This window comes from Hemitrygon akajei, chromosome 5, assembly GCF_048418815.1.
Source record: "Hemitrygon akajei chromosome 5, sHemAka1.3, whole genome shotgun sequence".
NCBI classification, from domain to species: domain Eukaryota; kingdom Metazoa; phylum Chordata; class Chondrichthyes; order Myliobatiformes; family Dasyatidae; genus Hemitrygon; species Hemitrygon akajei.
Window position 1 is genome coordinate 186,923,226 of NC_133128.1, and position 20,374 is coordinate 186,943,599.

At 41.5% G+C, this 20,374-nt stretch overlaps 1 protein-coding gene across 2 annotated transcripts in view; it reads left to right on the plus strand.

Moving 5' to 3' along the window:
• Positions 1-2,157: 2,157 nt before the first annotated feature.
• The window catches only part of LOC140728560 (ceramide synthase 6-like), a 292,767-nt gene continuing 274,550 nt past the window's right edge, over positions 2,158-20,374 (plus strand). For both annotated transcript variants that reach the window (XM_073047476.1, XM_073047477.1), the window contains exon 1: positions 2,158-2,825. In XM_073047476.1, coding sequence (XP_072903577.1) covers positions 2,656-2,825 — 170 coding nt within the window. In that variant the 5' untranslated portion in view covers positions 2,158-2,655. The remainder of the gene's footprint in view (positions 2,826-20,374) is intronic.

Here is a 20,374-nt window from a genome sequence, read left to right on the forward strand (position 1 = left end):
AATTTGTCTGAGTGGTGTCATACAACAACCTCTCACTCAATGTCAGCAAGACCAAGGAACTGATTGTAGACTTCAGAAGAGGGAAACCAGAGACCCATGAGCCAGTCCTCATCGGGGGGATCAGAGGTAGAGAGGGTCAGTAACTTTAAATTCCTGGGTGTCACTCTCTCCAAGGAACTGTACTGGACCCATCATATAAACTATATTTGCAAAGAAATCTTGACAGCAACTCTACTTCCTTAGGAGTCTGCGGAGATTTAAAAAACATCATAAAAAATCCTGAGAAACATCTATAAATGTGTAGCAGAAAGTGTATTGAATGGCTGCACTATGGCCTGGTATGGGAATTACAATGACTTTGAGTGGAAAATACTAAAAAGGGTAATGAATTCAGCCAAGTACATTACAGGTAAAGCCCTCCCAACCATTGAGCACATCTAGAAAAGCGGCATCAATCACCAAAGATCCTCACCACCCAGGCCACACTCTTTTCTCACGGCCATCAGGTAGAAGGTACAAGAGCCTCAGGACTCGCACCACCAGCTTCAAGAACAGTCACTACCCTGAACCATCAGGCTTTTCAACAAAAGAGGATAACTACACTTATCTATTGAGATGTTCCCACAACCAATGATCTCACTTTAAGGACTCTTTATCTTGTTTTTTCATGCTCTTGCTACTTATTGCGATTACTTGCATTTGCACAGTTTGTTGTCTTCTATAATCCTGCTCTTTCATTGATCCTGTTTACAATTACTGTTCTATAGATTTGCTAAGTATTCCCACAGGAAAAATAATCTTGGGGTTATATGTGGTGACATGTATGCATTTTACAATACATTTTACTTTGATCTTTGGCTTTGAAGATCATTAACAGTGTTAAGGAAGATCCTAAAGAGACATTTGGATAGGCATATGGATGTAAGGAAGATGGAGGGATATGTGCATTGTGTCAGTAGAAGGGATTAGTGTTTGGGTGTTTTTGATTTGTTTTTTAGCCGGTTCAGCACAGCATTGTGGGCTGAATGGCCTGTTCCTGTGCTGTACTGTTCCATGTACAATCATCAATAATCAAACTTAAATAAATGTGAACATGTGAACAGACTCAGTAATTATCAACAGAACAAGGAGAGCAGGAAAGATCATTTAACGGATGCTGTGCAGGGACAGTTAGGGTATTACACCGGAGTGAGTTTTGCTGAGAAGCTGGATAGCTATGGTAATGTTTATGCAATATTGTTCAATATTGTTGCATAAATGTCATATTTTATACTTTATAAAAGTGCTTACACTTCAAAATTACATAATTACTTATAAAATGTTTCAAGATGTCCTGAGGTTGTGAAAGATGCTATTAGAGTAAAAGTTTTATTTTCTTCACAGTTAAACTTATCCATGAATAAAATAGGTTAAGTGATAAAGCATCTCATACTAAAGAAAACAGCGGTAACATCTGGTCTATAGATACATGGCATGCTATAAATCAAATATATTGTTCAAAGTTCAAAGTAAATTTATTATTGAAGTTCATATATGTCATCATCTGAGATTCATTTTCTTGTGGGCATACTGAGTAAATCCACTTGAATCATGAAAGACAGCAGCAACAGGGCGGACAAACAACCAATGTGCAAAAGGTAACGATTTGTGCACATGCAAAAGTAAAAGAAAATAGTAATAAATGAATAAGTAACAAATATCAAGAACATGAGATGAGAGCCTTTGAAAGTGAGTCCATAGGTTGTAGGAACAATTCTTTGATGGGGCGAGTGAAGTTACTCCCATTGGTCCAGGAGCCTGGTAACAACCGTTCCTGAACCTGGTGGTGCAAGTCCTGAGGCTCCTGGTGGCAGCAGCGAGAGGGGAGCATGTCTGGGTGGTGGGGGTCCCTGATGATGGATGCTGCCTTCCTGCAATAACTCTCCGAGTAGATTCGCTCAATGGTGGGCACAATTGAGCATATGAAGAATCAATGCTGAAATAATCCGGCATTAACCAACTCAATACGACCAAAATACTATATAATACTGTACCGGAAAATATTTACTTAGGAATAATAAACCAGAAACAGCAAAGCTAAAAACACTTTAGAAAAAAAAAATCAGAATCTGTAATAACATCATGTAATCCAGTTGGATTATTGTAATTACTTTCTCAAATGTTCAGCTGTTACAGATATTATTACAGATATTTCTACGATTGTTGTTACGGTAACATCTCTGGATTGGAAGAAACGATTGTGCTTTATTCAGCATATTTTCTCCTCTTAATTGCCGTCGTTTCTGCAGGTGGCGAAAGAAAAGGTCACATTGTGTGTGTTTAACACACATGCATGGTAATATCGTTCAATGATCTGTAAGGTGAAGGGCTGACTCTGGCCCTAGGTACACTTTCCCTGGCCGTGTGCGCGACAGTTGTGGTAGCCAATCACTTGGTCTCGAGTGGATGGTGGGTGACACTTCCCATTGGAGGTAGGCGACACTGTGAGTGTGTGTGCGTGAGAGAGAGAGAGGGAGGGAGGACAAAAAGAAAAGCGAGGAGGGAATCTATCGGCCGCTTGGTGAAGCGAGCTATTCAGACCGAGTGCGGGCGCTCAGTAGCTGGAACGACGAGCTGAGTGCAGTCGCCGCTCGCCACGGGCACCGACCGCTGAAGATGGCAGGGATCCTCGCTTGGTTCTGGAACGAGAGGTTCTGGCTGCCCCACAACGTAACCTGGGCAGATCTGAAAAATACGGACGAAGCCACTTTCCCGCAGGCAGAGGACTTGTACCTGGCGTTTCCTCTGGCCTTCTGCATCTTTATGGTTCGGCTGATTTTCGAAAGGTAGGCAATCCACTCTCGCATTATCTTGCTCGTGAAGCTACTGTGGTAGGCCAAGTGATGAAACTAGGAAAGTTCAATGAATATTACATGTGAAATCACCATTGTGTAGCGTTCAGGCTTTGCGGGGGTGGAGGGGGGGCGGGTAGCGTTCAGACTGAAATGTGCCTCTTCCGATAGCCGACGGTGGCAAGGGTGCAGGCAAGCTCGGCAAACTTGCCGTACGTCTCATGTGCCATTAAGTAATTCTTTGATAGATGGAGCAGGCTGCTCCCAGTCGCCTGCCGAATCTCGGAAGCGGGCAGTTTACAGCCGGCGGTTTAAGATTTACTTTCAGTGCAGGGAAGGAAAGCACGCCCTGTCATCTCCAGCGGAGATTATGCGGTGTGTGTAGTGTTTTGGTTTTAAAATTTCTTTTTTTTTTTAAAAAAAGGCGAAACCATGAAATTTACGCGTCTCATTCGGGCTCAGCGGACGCCAGGAGTGAGATCAGCTTTGTTCTGTTGATTTGGGGAAGCGCTGTTAGCTCTCCATTGAGGAAGTAGGGTTGCTGAGGCAGGTGGAAGAGTCCCGTGGCTCTCTTTCCGTTTGAAGATGGTGTGGGTTTGTAACCTGGGCTCAGTCCCGCCTGTTTTAGTCGTAATGATTTAAACAAAGAGATGCCTTCAATATTGGCAGCGCGGGGTGAAGTCCGGCTTGATAGAACAATCTGCGGCTACCAGTTCAAGCACCGCTGCAATTTTAAAGTAATCCCTCCCGTCTGGTTCAACCGCACTTCGGTGGTACAGAGTTTCTTGGTTAATGATATTATGTTCCTCATTCATGTATCGGTTGGTCAATTGTCAAACTTGTTAAAATAGCAGCACTGGAGAGAAGGGTTGTTAACAGTTCAATTGTGCCCAATTACCCAGCAAACATATCAGAATCTGAGTCAGTTTAATATCACCGGCGTATGTCGTGAAATTTGTTAACTTTGCGGCAGCAGTACAAAGGAATACATACTAATAGGGAAAAAAACGGAATTACCATAAGTATGTATGAAATAGTTAAATAAGTAGAACAAAAATACAAATCAAAAAGTAGTGAGATAGTGTCCATGGGCTCACTATCGGATGGCAGAAGGGAGAAAGCTGTTTCTGAATTACTGTGCGTGTGCCTTCAGGCTCCTGTACCTCCTTCCGGATGGTAGCAATGAGAGGAGGACATGTCCTGGGTGATGGGGGTCCTTAATGGTGGATGTCATCTTTTTTGAGGCATCACTTCTTGAAGATGTCCTGGATACCTGCGAGGCTAGTGCTCATGACGGAGCTGACTGAATTTTGCATAAAAAGAGATCTTTGTCGTTCATATTAAGACAAGTTACTTTAAATTCTAATAAGTGAATTAACAAGAGTTTGGAATTTTTAATTTAAACATCACAGCAAATTAATGCAAATGTTGCATTCCATTATGGCATGTATGTTTAAATGCCTTGTGCAGTCTGCTGTACTTACCAATGAAGCACCCCCTGCCACCACGATTTATTTAGTCTGAGTAATCAGGAAGCATCAATGTGTTTAGCAGTAATATAGTTAGCAAGGAAGCTGATTCCTTGGAGTTTTATGTATTAGCATTGATATTTACCTCAGAACAGGGGTTCCCAAACTGGGGTTCCAACCTCTGGGGGCTCCTTGTCTAAAAGATGTGCTAACATTGGAGAAGGTTCAAAGGAGCTTCATGAAAATGATTCCACGATTGAAAGGCTTGTGAAATGAGGAGTGTTAGGTAGCTCAGGGCCTATACTCACTGGAATTCGGTGGAATGAGGGGGGACCTCATTGAAACCTATTGAATGTTGAAAGGCCTCAATAAACTGGATGTGGAGAGGATGTTTCCTACAGTGGGGGAGTCTGAGACCAGAGGACACAGCCTCAAAGTAGAGGTGCATTCTCTTAGAAAGGAGATAAGGACGAATTATTTTGGCCAGAGAGTGGTGAATCTGTGGAATTCATTGCCACAGGCAGCTATGGAGGCTGTTAATGGGGAGACTTAAGGCAGAGGATGATAGATTAGTGATTAGTCAAGGCATGAAAGGACACGGAGAGGAGGCTGAGAGGGAAAATGGATCAGCCATGTTGAAATGGTGGAGTAGACTCAATGGACCAAATGCCCCAATTCTGCTCCAATACCTTGTAGTCTGATGGCATAAAGAAGGTTGGGAGCCCCTGCCATAGAAGATCTCCTCTGCTCTCTGACTGCAGAAAATGTGAAGTATTTGAGAAATGTGTTAAGGTTTTGCTGGGGATGGAGGGAAAGCAGTCAAGGATAAACGGTGAGTGACTGAAATGTAGCTCCATCAGAAATTTGCTCCACAGGAATGGCCCTTTGTCTATGCCTTTCATTGAAGACAGCTTCCCCATTTATTCGCACACCGCAGATTATTTTGTTTTTTCAAGTATGGTATCAATTGACTTTTGAAAGCTCTTATGGATTATATTTCCAGAACACATTCAGGTAATGTTTTACAGATTTTAATTGCCCTCTGTGGAAATAAATCCTGTTTTTAATTAGTTATTTTGCATTCAGGCGAACAGTTTCTCTGTACTTGCTTTATCAAAACTCCTCAAGATTATCAACACTGCCATTATGTCCTTAACTTTCTCTGCTTCCAGTCTCTTCACCTAATTAGCCCCTTTATTCCTAGTGCCATTCTTTTGACCCCTTTTGAGGGCTCTGACATTTTCCAAAACATAATGCCCTGTATTATGCATAGACTTCCTGAAGATAAATTAAAAATTATAAACAATTGGCATACATTTTTTTTGCACTCAATATACAACTTGCAAAACCAAGCATCCCATAAGCTTAACAGCCTTGTCACATACTCAGCCCTCTTCAAAGACCTGCAGATACAGGTCTATGACTGTCAGAGACATCCTAGATTTGATATGTGGTTTCAGATAGCATGGCCTCCACAGAGTCCTCATCTCAACATCATCAAGCTGTCTGTGATTACCTGGAGAGACAGAAGCAAGCGAGACAGCCAGAGTCTGCAGAGGAGCTGTGGCAAGTTCTTCAAGGTGCTGGGAACAAACTACCTGCCAATTTACTTATAAAATAAATATACAGTGTACCTAAGACAATTGTTGCAATTTTAAAGGGTGGCCACACCAAATATTGATTTGATTTAGTTTTTTACTGTTTGCTGCTGTTTATAGTAAATTTCTAAATATCTTGAAGAGGGTGGTATAAGAATATCAATGGTACAGTACTGTGCAAAAGTCCTAGGCACATATAAAAAAAAGTTCAGTAAAATGAAAATGCTTTCCAAAAACAATGAAAGTTTCTGAATATCAGAAAATTACTATAAAGAGCAATAAACAGTAAAAAATGAAATCAAACTTTAATCTTTGCAGATAGTACAAATATCAAGAACTAGTAAGCAATGGAAAGGACTATAGCAGATATCAGTGGGACTAAGAAAGGATGGTGAATTGGACAAATAGAAAACAGATCAATTTATATTTAAAAAAGATTGTCCACCCCACCACTCGAACTACCAAAAGTAAATCATGTTTGAATTTAATAATGAGGTTTGTTTCTGGTCAATTATAGAACCATAGAACATTACAGCACAGAAACAGGCCTTTTGGCCCTTCTTGGCTGTGCCGAACCATTTTTCTGCCTAGTCCCACTGACCTGCACCTGGGCCATATCCCTCCAAACCCCTCTCATCCACGTACCTGTCCAAGTTTTTCTTAAATGTCAGAAGTGAGCACTTCATCTGGCAGCTCATTCCACACTCCCACCACTCTCTGCGTGAAGAAGCCCCCCCTAATTTTCCCTTTAAACTTTTCCCCCTTCACCCTTAACCCATGACCTTTTTTTTCTCCCCTAGCCTCAGTGGAAAAAGCCTGCTTGCATTCACTCTATCTATACCCATCGTAATTTTATACACCTCTATCAAATCACCCCTCATTCTCCTACGCTCCAGGGAATAAAGTCCTAACCTGTTCAACCTTTCTCTGTAACTCAGTTTCTCACGTCCCGGCAACATCCTTGTAAACCTTCTCTGCACTCTTTCAACCTTATTAATATCCTTCCTGTAATTCGGTGACCATTATAATAATTGCCATTCAGCTTTCAGCCAGTGAAGTTTTGTTTTGCAAAATCTATAAAGCAATTCTATATTGGAAGAAGAACTTTTGTTAAGAAATAATATCCATTTCCTGTTTACTCTTGTATCATACAAGTAAAATAATTGCATGGTAATTCTTTTGGTTTAGAAAAAAAGTCTGTTAATCACATCAATTTGAGGATTTAGAATTAATTTCTAATAATGCTTTGATTTTTATACACTTTAAAGCCTTAGGATTTAAATCATCACACTCAGATACCTTCATTTTCTAATACAGTGCAAACAAAATGCTGGAGGAACTCGGCAGGTCAGGCAGCATCCGTGGAAATGAATAAATGTTTGATGTTTTGTGCCGAGACCCTTCTTCAGGACTGGAAAAGAAGGGAGAAGATGCCAGAATAAAAAGGTGGGGGGGAGGGGAAGGAGACTAGCTAGAGGGTGATAGGTGAAGTCAGGTGGGTAAGAAAGGTGAAGGGCTGGAGAAGAAGGAATCTGACAGGAGAAAAGAGTAGATCACAGGGGAAAGGGAAGGAGGAGGGGACCCAGGGGCAGTTGATAGACAGGTGAGGAGAAATAAGAGGCCAGAGTGAGGAACAGAGAAAGATGGGAGGGGTAGGGAAAACATTTATTTTACCAAAAGGATAAATTGATATTCATGCCGTCAGGTTGGAGGAATATAAGGTGTTCCTCCTCCACCCTGAGGGTGGTGTCATTTTGGCACAAGAGGAGGCCATGTACCAATATGTCATGTGAAAGGGAATCAGAATTAAAATGTTTGGCCACCAGGAAGGTCTGCTTTTGGCGGATGGAGTGGAGCTGTTCGATGAAGTGCCCCCCCCCCCCCAATTAACGATGGGTCGACCAGTGTAGAGGAGGCCGTATCAGGATCACTGGACACAATAGATGACCCCACCAGAGTCGAAGGTGAAGTGTTTGCCCACTTGGAAGGATTGTTTGTGGCCCTGAAAAGAGGGGAGGCAGGAGGTGAATGGGCAGGTGTAGCACTTGCAGGGATAGGTGCCGGGAGGGGGCTTAGTGTGGAGGGATGAATGGACAAGGGAATCACTGAGGGAGCGATCCCTGTGGAAAGTGGCTAAGGGGGAGAGGGGAAATAAAGATATGTTTAGTGGTAGAATCTAATTCATTTTCTAATGTTGATATTCAGTCATATTAGAAAGGAGTGAGTATTGCCCTATTGTCCTGTTTATTATTTATTGTAATGCCTGCAGTTTTTGTGCACTTTATGCAGTCCAGTGTAGGTCTGTAGTCTAGTGTAGCTTTCTCTGTGTTGTTTTACGTAGTTCAGTCTAGTTTTTTGTACTGTGTCATGTAACACCATGGTCCTGAAAAACGTTGTTTCATTTTTACTATGTACTGTACCAGCAGTTATGGTCAAAATGACAATAAAAGAGACTTGACTTGTATTTCTATTGGCAGTTTCATCCTGGTGTTCTGGCACCAATGATATTAATTCCATGCTAGGACAGTGCAAGGATGCTTAATTGTTTGAAGTATTTTTTTTATCCAATCACCAGCAACACTAATTCTTAAGTTAGTCAATGAAAACCTGAAATCTATGATTATTTTCCAACAGTCATATAAACTGGTGAAGGTGTGCTATTCAGAAGGGTGTTGTTTTATGAACCCTCTGAATTGGTTAATATATAACTATTTTGTAGGTGGTCCACTTGGAAGTATTTAATTACTCATTCATATACAGTACTGTACAAAAGTCATAGGCATATAGCTAGGGTGTCTAAGGCTTTTGCAAACTACTGCAGTAATTTTATGTATTGCACTGTACTGCAGCCACACAAAAAAAAAAATTCATGGCATATGTGAGTGATGATAAACCTGATTCTGATACGGGTCTCTATTGTGGACTGAGAGCGGGAAGGGGCAGGGAGAGAGGAATCATGGTTGGGAAAATGGGAAGGGAGTGGGAAGCACCAGAGGGACATTCTGTAATGATCAATAAACCGATAATTTGTAATCAAAAGACCTTGCCTGGTGTCTCAAGGCTGGGTGTGTCTGCACCCACACCGGCCCCACCTCAGCCACCAGTCCCACACCCCTCCCGCAGGGTTCCCCTCTCACCATTCCCAATACCTTTTTCTCCTGCCTGATTTACAAACTTGCTCTCTGCTCCATGTTGACGAACGCAGTACTATTTAAAAGTCTTGGGCACCAAATATGTGCCTAAGACTTTTGCACAGTACTGTAGGTGTAAAACGTAGATATCCTTGTTTGCCTGGTCTTGGTGTACAGTGGAGAAAAGGGGAAATATGTATCTACAGTATGATGAAAATTATTTACTGAAGCCTTCAATATCTGTTTGGAACTTTGTGGTATCTAGCAATTAGTGCGTTGAATCTGCATTCTTGCACTTCCACGCAAACATTGTACAAAGATCGGTTCATCACAGGAACAGGCCCTTAGCCCATACGTTCTCTGCTGAACATGAAGGCAAATTAAATTAATCCCTTCTGCCTGCTTCGGTTCAAAGTAAAATTTATTATCAAATTTTGCAAATGTTACTACATACTACCTTGAGTTTCATTTTCTTGCAGGCAGTTATCAGGAAAAGAGAAATGCAATCGAATTCACAAAAAGCTATAAATAAAGTAGTAAAGACTGACAAATGTCAATGCATTATGAACCAAGTGAATAAAAATAATACTATGACCAGGAGTTGTAAAGAGACCTTGAACATGTGCCCGTTGGTTATAGAATCAGTTCAGAGTAGTGGCGAATGGAGATATCCATGCAATTCAGGAGCCTGATGGTTCTGGGGTAATACTGTTCCTGAGCCTGCTGATGTGGGACATATGGTACATCCTGCTTCATGGTAGTAAACACAGAAACATAGAAAATCTGAAAACCCAATACAGGCCCTTCGGCCCACAATGCTGTGCCGAACATGTACTTGCTTTAGAAATTACCTTGGGTTACCCAGAGCCCTCTATTTTTCTAAGCTCCATGTAGCTATCCAGGAGTCTCTTAAAAGATCATGTTGTATCCACCTCCATCACTGTCACCGGCAGCCCATTCCACGCACTCACCACTCTCTGCGTTTTTTTTAAAAAACAAACTTACCCCTGACTTCTCCTCTGTACCTACTGCTAAGCACCTTAAAACAGTGCCCTCTCGTGTTAGTCACTTCAGCCCTGGGAAAAAGCCTTCGACTATCCACACAATCCATGCCTCTCATCATCTTCTACACCTTGGCCAGGTCACTTCTCATCCCCTGTTGTTCCAAGGAGAAAAGGCAAAGTAGTGAGGAGATGGCAAGGCCAAGATGGTGGGGGACTTTGATGATTAGTGCTTTCCTGTGGCAGTGCTCCATGTAAATGTATTCAATGGTGTGGAGGGCTCTACTTTGATGGGCTGGGCTATACCCACCACTTTCTACAGCCTTTTCCATTCTTGGGCATTGGTGTATCCATACCAGGCTGTGATGCAACTAGTTAGGAGCTCTGCACTGTGCATCTACAGAAGTTTCTCTATTTTTGGTGATATAGAGTCATTTGAGTACAGCACAGAAACAGGCCCTTTGGCCCATCTAGTCCAGGTAGAAACCATTTAAGCTACCTACTCCCATCAACCTGCACAGGGACCATAGCCCTCCATATCCCTACCATCCATGCACCTCTCCAAACATCTCTTAAACTTTGGAATTGAGCTTGTGTGTACTTGCACTGGCAGCTCATTCCACACTCTCATGACCCTCTGAGTGAAGATGTTTCCCCTTATGTTCCCCTTAAACTTTTCTCCTTTCACACTTAACCCACAACCCCTGGTAGTAGTCTCACCCAACCTCAGTGCAAAAAGCCTGCTTCCATTAATCCCATCTATACTCATAATTCTGTATATCTCTATCAAATCTCCTTTCAATCTTCTACATTCTAAGAAATAGAGTACTAACCTGGCAACATCCTTGTAAACTTTCTCTGAACTCTTTCAACCTTGTTTACCTGACCAAAACTGCACACAATATTCCAAATCAGGCTTCATCAACATCTTGTGCAACTTCAACGTACACCCTAACTCCTGTACTGAATACATTGATTTATGAAAGCCAAAGGTTTCTTTACAACGCTGTCTACCTATGATGTCACTTTCAATGAATTATGGACCTGTATTCCCGAGATCCCTTTGTTCTACCACACTCCTCAGTGCCCTACTGTTCACTGTGTAAGACCTAACCTGGCTGGTCCTACCAAAGTGCAAAGCCTTCCACTTGTTGCATTAAATTCCATCAGCCATTTTCAGGTTTTTTTTTCTCCAGCTGACGTAGATCCCTCTGCAAGCCATGATCGCTTTCTTCACTGTCCACTACACCCCCAGACTTGTAGTCGTTGGCAAATTTGCTGATCTAGTTAACCGCATTATCATCCAGATCATTGATATAAATGCTAAACCACAAAGGGCTCAGCACCCATCCCTGTAGTACACGACTTCTCCCACAAAGCCAACGTCTAATCCAATTTACTACCTCAACTTGAATTTTAGCAACTGAACCTTCTTGACCAACCTCCCATGTGGGACCTTGTCAAATACCTTGCTAAAGCCCATGTATCTTTCAGAGGACTGACTTGCCTTCATCCACTTTCTTAGTAACTTCTTCAAATAACTGCATAAGATTGGTTAGACATGACCTAACATGCACAAAGCCATGCTAACTATCCTTAATCAGTCCATGTCTATCCAAATACGTTTCTATTCGCTCCCTTAGAATACCTTCCAATAACTTTCACGCAACTGATGTTGGACTCATTGGCTTATAATTTCCTGGTTTATGTTTAGATCCTTTTTAAAACAGTGGAACAACAATGGCTATCCTCCAACCCTCTGATACCTCTCCTGTCGCTAAGAATGATTTAACTATCTCTGCTAGGGCCCTGGCAATTTCAGCACTTGTCTCCCATGGGGTCCAAGGGAACACCTTGTCAGGCCCTGAGGATTTATCCACCCTAATCTGCCTCAGAGTAGCAAACACCTCCTCCTCTGTAATCGGTACAGTGTCCATGAAGTTGATGCTGCTTTGTCTTCCTTCTATAGACTCTGTGTCTATTTCCTGAGTAAGTACAGATGTAACAACATTATTTAAGATCTATGCCATCTGTTTTGGTTTCAGACGTGAATTACCATTCTGATGTTCCAATGTTCCAATTTTGTCCCTTGGGATTCTCCTTCACCTTGTCTGCTAGAGCAACTTCACGCCTTCTTTTAGCATTCCTGATTTCTTTCATTTCTTATAATCAACCAGCACCTCATTTGTTCCTACCTGTCCATACACGCTACACACTTCCTTTTTTTTCCTCTTAACCGGGGGCTCAATATTTCTTGAAAACCAAGGTTCCCTACACTTGTTATCATTACCTTTTATTCTAACAGGCATATACAAGTTTTGTGCTCTCTAAAATTTACTTTTGAAGACCTCCCACTTACCAAGTACACCTTTGCTTGAAAACAGCCTGCCCCAATCCACACTTACCAGATCACTTCTGATACCATCAAAATTGGGCTTTCTCTGATTTAGAATTTCAACCTGCAAATCAGACCTACCTTTATGCATGTTTACTTTGAAACTAATGGCATTGTGGTCTCTAGATGCAAAGTGTTCTCCTACACAAATTTCTGACACCTGCCCTGTCATCCCAAATCTATTCAAACAACTGAGAAGGGAGAGGCACCACTTTGCCCTCTTTGTGATGATACTTGTATATTGGCCCCAGAACACATCCTCTGAATTGTTGATGCCAAGGAAGTTTCGATGAGAGTTTCAATCTCCTTTCAACATGCTGATATGTCACCACCTTTGATTTGGCCAACAACTGTGAACTTAAATATAGCCTTGGAGCTTTACAGCCAGAAGTATAAAGTGAGTAGGAGCAGGGGGCTAAGAACATAGCCCTGTGGTGCACCTGTGCTGATGGAGAGTGTTGTGGCCAATCTGTTCTAACTGTAGTGTGCCAGTGAGGAAATCTAGGATCCATCTGTGCCTATCTGTATTCCCCTTGAATGCCACTGTCATATCCTCTTCCATGAGTACTCCATTCTGCATAATCCAGGCACCTAACACTCTGTGTTTTAACAAAGAATTGGCCCTGGACATCCCTTTAAACTTTCGCCCTTTAACAAACTAAATGAAAACATGCTTTAATTTGTTCTGGCATCAAAAGCATTTGGCTTAATGCTAAATGATCAAGGTCATGAAATGATATTTCCAAAATATAGCAAATAAACCTTGATTTATTGTCAAACTAAAATAGTGACCCTGCAATTAATTTTCAAACAGTTCAGCCATCAAAGTGCAGATTTGTTTTAGTTGTCACTTCTATTACTCATTTCTATTTTGTTTTAATTCTAAGCACTCTGAAAGTTAAACTCAAGATTAAAGAAAAATTTGTCTAACTTCTGGTAACTACTCTCCTCTGTTCCCCACGCTGTCTTTGTTTTTCCTTTCCCTCTGGTCCTTTTACCCCTTTTCTTTTGCCTCCCCAATCTTCATGACCTGTGCATTACCTACAGTTTCCTTCTGCTGGCTCTGTATCTACTTCCCTTTACGCTAAGGTCTACTCTCCTCTCCTAACAGGTTGCTTCTTCAGTCCTTAGCCTCTTCCACCTATCACCTCCCAGCTTTTCACATCACTCCATTTTTCCCTCCTCTCATACTTCCTCACCTTCCCCTCTCACCTCGATCAAGCTCTCACCTCTCAGCTTTTCACATCACTCCACTTTTTCATTCTCCCATACTCACGAACCTCCCCCTCCCCACCCAGATCCACCTATCATCTCCCAACTTTTGCTCTTCATCCTCTTCCCACCCTTTATTCTGGCTTCTTCCCACTTTCTCTCCAGTCCTGATGAAGGGTCTCAGCTCAAAACATTGACTATCCATTTCTCTGTTGCGTCAGAACATTTTTGTTTTCTAATTTACGATATCATGTACTCAAGTTTTCTTGCCTCTAGTCTGAGATATTCCTTTAGTAAACTTCAAAGTGGTGCTGAATTATGTATATACACTGTGACCCATAGAGTTCTATAGCTGAGATAGTAGTAAGGAAAGGTATTCCATCCTAAGATTTCAACAAAGTATCTAGATCACTGATTTGCAATTCTCGTAGACAAAACAATAAAAGATTGAAAGATAATCTCACAAGTGCTACTAAAAATCATGAAAACACCATGTGATAAAGACAGAACTTCATTTATTCTGTCTTTGCAAAATGTTGACTCTGTTTGCTAACTGAGATTTGTATATAAAATTTGGGTTTTTTTTTGTTATTGTGGTTTTCCAGGCTATGTTTTTCTTTAATTTCTGGAAAAGACTCTCGCTTCTCTTCGAAACCAATACAGTTTATAGGTGTTATGACAAGAATCAAGTTGTAATGAGCCCTTCAGGCCTTTGTGGGGCGCCAGAGAGCATTATGCTTTGAGGTTTTTAAAGTATCTGAATTGGTTAATTGTTGTTTTACAGGAGTCCTTAGATGTTTAGCATCCCGTGTCTTTTCCCAAGCGACTCGCTCTTTGTAATGCGGTATCCTGGTGCTGTCTGCATAAGCTTAAGTTTATTTTGATATACTCATGGATGCCTGAGTATAATTTAAATGAATGCTACATTAGCACTAACGGCGGGGTCCAGGTATTGAGACTGTTGCATATCGCAAAGTCACTCAGCCAAGCCACCGTTGTTCTGTTGGAACTCCTATGAATGAATGTGGGTCACTGTCTCTACTTTTCTCTGCACTTGGGTTTTGATGTTGTCAGTGTACATTGTGACACGGGTATTGTAAATTGGAAATGGATTATGAATTGAAACACTGAAATGAATTGAAACTCTAAATTATACTACCACTTTGAATCATTTTGAAGTTTTAAGTGAAGTTTTTAGTTGTGGCTATGTTTAAAACTACAATCCAATTTGGGATAATAAACAGGGTAAAATGCATTTTTAAAAATTACCAGCAATGTTACAAACAAAAAGTCTGCAGCTGAGGTAGGTGAGGAGGCTGACTAGAGAACTAGAGCTAAAGAATAATTTGTGGATAGTTGTAGATGGCAACGAAGATGTTCATCAATTAGTTGAGGTTGAGTAGACCACAGGAACACAATTAACTATTCGATGGCCAGCATCTATGAAGTTGCAAATTATAGTGCTCATACACACACAGCAAAATACTAAATTAATGTCATTTAGCAAAATGCATTACCATTAAACCATCATCAGATACGTTAGCATTGAAGTTACACGGTACTCGCTGCCTGATACGCTGCTGGCGTTTAGGGCAGCAATGAAGGTCCTTCATCTCTGGGGATGTTCAGGGCTTCCTTCATCATGCCAGTAGATTCCTATCGGTTTTCACTACTGTCAGGCGCGCAAGTCCAGCGCAGAAACTCAAGAATACCATCAAAATCAGATGTAGAAAGATTCTTTGTTGCTGTTTCCATAACAATTTTGGTTTTCCCATCAGGGTTGTTGGCCCTGAGCTGAACTCCTAAACTTGGAGGACCAATTGACTACTCTTAGTGTGGCCTCCACCCTTTGATTTGTTTGGCTTGGGTGACCCTACTAAGAACCAAAATCAAAAGCTCTCACTCCAGCTAACATTGCTCTCTGGGTCATTGAGGCACACAAGCCTCCAAAGCCTATGATAAGATGGTGGTCCTCTTGGAGGAAAGTTACACAGAACAACCACTAACTTTCCCTACTATCTCCAAATCCCAGCACTCCCAAAAACTAAGGAAGGCCTTTGATAGGTGGCCTAGTATTTAATATTTATATCTGCATTCTACACTGCCATGCAAACTTACAGTTTGAAGATGATGAAAGATCAGGTGCAAGATACTGATGTTTAAAGAAGTGTTTAACCATATATTTTTATTTATTATTTATTTATCTTCTAGAGAGTTGGGGATGTCCCAGCTTTGGTTTGAGGAATACCTGAGTAGGGACCTGTGCACTGAAGTAAGAGGCACAGCCTTACTGCCGTGGGTAGAAAATATCTCCCTCTTCAGTAACACACACACACAAAATGCTGGAGGAATTCAGCAGGCTAGGCAGCATCCATGGGAAAGAGTAAGCAAGCTAACGTTTCGAGCCGACACCCTTCCTGAGGATGGGGAAGGAGGTTGAGCAGTCAGAATAAGAAGGTGGGAGGAGGGGAGGAAGAAGTACAAGGTGGCAGGTGATAGATGAAACTGGGGGAGGGAAAGTTGGTGAAGTGAAGAGTTGGGAAGTTGACTGGCGAAAGAGATTGAGAAGGAGGAATCTGATAGAACAGCCATGTATGAAGGATTTGTGTGATAGCCACAATCTGGACACTCTATGAAGCTACCATTTCAGCACAGAAGGAAGATAGAAAATACTGAACAGAACCATGCTCCTTAAGTGCTGCAACTTTGTCTGCATCCTTCAATTTCTAAGAAAGCTTTGTTACCTATTATGCTATAGTGTTATGAATACACTGATTCTTCTTTTGATGATATGTAGTGTTTATTAATAATGTATTTTATTTAGAGATACCACACGATAACTTCTGGCCTAATGAAACCACACACAATTGCATCTATAAGACTGTAAGATATAGGTGCAGAATTAGACCATTTGACCTATCGAGTCTGCTCCGCCACTTCATCATGGCTAATCTAATATTCCTTCTCAGCCCCGATCTCTTGCCTTCTGCCCATATCCCTTCATGCCCTGACCAACGAAGAATCTATCAACCTCTTCTTTAAAAATATCCCATGACTTGGACTCCACAGCTGCCTGTGGCAATGAATTCCACAGATTCACCACCCTCAGGCTAAAGAAATCCCTCCTCATCTTCATTCAGAGTGGACATCACTCTATTCTGAGGCTGTGTCCTCTGGTCTTAGACACTCCACCATAGGAAACATCCCCCCCACATCCACTCTATTGAGGCCTTTCACCATTCGATAGGTTTCACTGAACACCCATATGTCCAATTAACCTACCCAACTGTACGTCTTTGGAATGTGGGAAGAAACCAGAGCACGATGAGGAAACCCACCTGGTGACTGGAAAAAGTACAAATTCCTTACAGGGAGTAACGGAATTCAGCCCAGGTCACTGCGATGTAATAGTGTTATACTCACAACTAATCTACTGTGCCTGCCCCTCCCCTGTAGTCTCTTAAGAGTTCTTCCTGCATGTAAGCATTTTGATCCCAAAACAACAATGATGTTGCCCTCACTTTCTGACAGCCTAGTCGAATAATTTAGCTGTTAATTAGGTCTTTCTCCACCCTGTGAACATAGTACACTTACTGTTGTTCCTTTTCACATCTTGTGGTGCATCGGGTGGCACTTTGGTGGCATTTTGACTGTTTTTTATGGGGTCGAGTTCATCCCAGCTCAGTTAACTCAATGTTCCACCCAGCACGGACAGAAAGCGTGCGAGGGAGCCGGCCGGATTTGAACTCTGGACCACTCACCTCGAAGTCCGGTGCCGATGCCACTACACCACCTGCCAGCTATAGTTCACGTAGCTGAAGTCATATAAGCCCAGCAGTTAATTCCTATAGCGTCTACCTCTCCCCACTAGGTCAATGCATTTCTAAGATTTGGGCCAGTATACTGTTATTTTTACCAGAATTTAACAAATAGAGTAAATTCTACCACATGGGGACCTAATTAACCTTATAGCAGTAGAACATCTGCCTCCCAAAAGGATAGCAAACCAGGCAGATAAGGCCAAAGCATTCAATGACAAATGTACATGTTGAATCAGAATTAGAATTGGGTTTAATTTCACTGGCATATGTATGTGTCTTCAGGCTCCTGTACCTCCTCCCTGATGGTAGCAATGAGAAGAGGGCTTGTTCTGGGTGATGGGGGTCCTTAATGATGGGCGCTGCCTCTTTGAGGCATCGTTCCATGAAGATGACGTGGATTCTGGAGAGGCTAGTTCCCATGATGGAGAACTGACTGAGTTGACACTTTCTCCAGCCTACTTTGATACTGCGGAGTAGCATCTACCCCCCACCCATAGCAGACAGTGATGCGGCCAGTTACAACGCTTTCCACAGTACATCTGTAGAAATTTGATCTCTTTGAACTCTTTGGTATCATCCCAAATCTCTGCAATCTGCTAATGAAATATAGCCATTGTCATGCTTTCTTTGTAATTGCATCAATATTTTGGGCCTGTGATAGATCGTCAGAGATGTTTACACCCAGAAATTTAAAATTGCTCGTCCTATCCACTTCTGATCCCTTTATGACGACTGGTGTATGTTCCCTCGTCTTGCCCCTTCTGAAGTTTCTCTGCTGTGGAGCAAATAATTCAAGCTAACTTAAAAATTAAAAATACAAAGGTTTGCCAAGCAGTTACTACATGGATTTCTTAAAGACAAGTTGTATTTGATAAAGTTAAAAGATTTATTGATAGAACAATCGATATAGATATATAAAGGAAACACAGTAGCTTCATAAGGAATATTACAAGACAAAAGGTGCCGTGGCTGGCCTGGCATGTTTTAAAATAAGTATAATAGCATTTATACAATATTTGTTGACAAATGGGACATTTTTGTCCAATGTATTGTGTAATACTTCTATGGCTAATTGGGTTTTCAGATGTGAAGAGTTACAATTTTATTCCTGGTGAAAAGAAATCTCTGTCTGAAATATTCAACCCTTATTGTGAGATTGTGCCATCCGATTTTACAATTTTCAGCAAAGGATAATAACCTTGGCATTGCCCTGTGTTAAATATTTCAGTAAGATTACCTTTCATTCTTCTAAATGCCAAACAATGTAGCCCTATTCCATGAAATATCTTCATTTGCTAAGACTGCTTAGTTATTGAGTGGTGCTAAATATTTCTGTGTGAATACAATACTGTGCAAAATTCTTAGACATATATATAGGGTACCTAAGAATTTTACACAGTGCTGTAGTAATTTTATATATTGCATTGTACTGCTTACAAAAAAAAACATGTTTCATGACATGTGAGTGATGATAAACCTGAGAGACATTCTGTAATGATCGATAATCCAATTGCTTGGAATCAAATGACCTTGCCTGGTGTCTCAGGCCTGGATGTGTCTGTACTCGTGCCATTACCCAGCCCTGGAACTCCTCTGCCACCTGCCCCACACCCCTCCTGCAACACTCACCTCACCATGCCCAACATCCTTTGCCTCTGCTAGATTTATGTCATCACTGTTCACTTCATGTTGACAAATACAGTATTTTGCACAAGTGTATATATATATATGTCTCAGACTTTTGCACTGTACTGTAGGACCAGCATTGGTGACAAAATAATGCCATAATTCCAAGCCGGGACAGGTATGTGACTGGAAAAGAAATAGACAGCTGATAACGTCCCATGAGTGTGCTACCCTTGACGATCTTTGGAAGGAATTAGCAGGTGTACTCAGAAAAGCTGAGCCAAGTAACTGCAGTGCACAGTGTATCAATAGAGAAGAGATGGACTGTTTTGGGTGGTGGCTGGGATTCCGTAGGTGCAGATCAAGAACAGTGTCGCTACAAATTCTGGGTAGGCAGTCTGACATCTCGGGGTGGCACATTGGTGTAGTGGTTAGCAGAACGCACGATAGTACAGATGACCCGAGTTCAGTTCCTGCCGCTGCCGGTAAGGAGTTTTTACGTTCTCCCCATGATCCTGTGGGTTTTCTCTGGGCGATCCAGTTTCTTCCCGCAGTCCAAAGATGTACCGGTTGGTAGGCTAATTGGTCATTGTAAATTGTCCTGTGAGTAGTCCAAGGTTAAATAAAAGGTTGCTGAGCGCTCAGCTCAAAGGGTCTGAAATACCACTTCCACGCTGTTTCTCAGTTAATTAACTTAGGGTAGCACATGGTTTAGCAGAAGTTCTCCTGTAAAAACTGATGGTGTGGTTTGAAATGCTGTTTCCAAGGGACAGAATCTGACTGCAATACCCAGAGTTACCACACGTTTATGACGCCTTCCATTAACCTACATATATGATGTGAAATACTAATATAATTATCTCAATATAGACATCTCTATATTATGATGTCTATTATGACCATTTGGTGGAACATTTTTGAAGGGAATTGCTTTCATGGGCTTTGTAAGAAAAATTGGCCTTACGGAACCTAGTAGTCATAATCAGAAGGGGTATTTTTCATGGGAAAGTAACTGGCCATGATGGAAAGAGATGCTGTAGTTTGAGAATGCATATCTTCTGTCATGTGCTTTTTAAGCAACTTTTTCCCCTAAGTTTTCCTTTCCGAAAAGCAACTCAAATGACTTGTCTTCCAATTTCCTTCATCTCTGTTCAGCATTTTTTGCCTTTGGCTTGTCTGCTATAAGGAGCTTATTATGTGGGAAATCATGTATGTTTAGCCTAATAATTATTCCAAGTGTACTCATATCTATCTTTGTCCTTAGCAAGAACATATTTTCTAATTGTACTT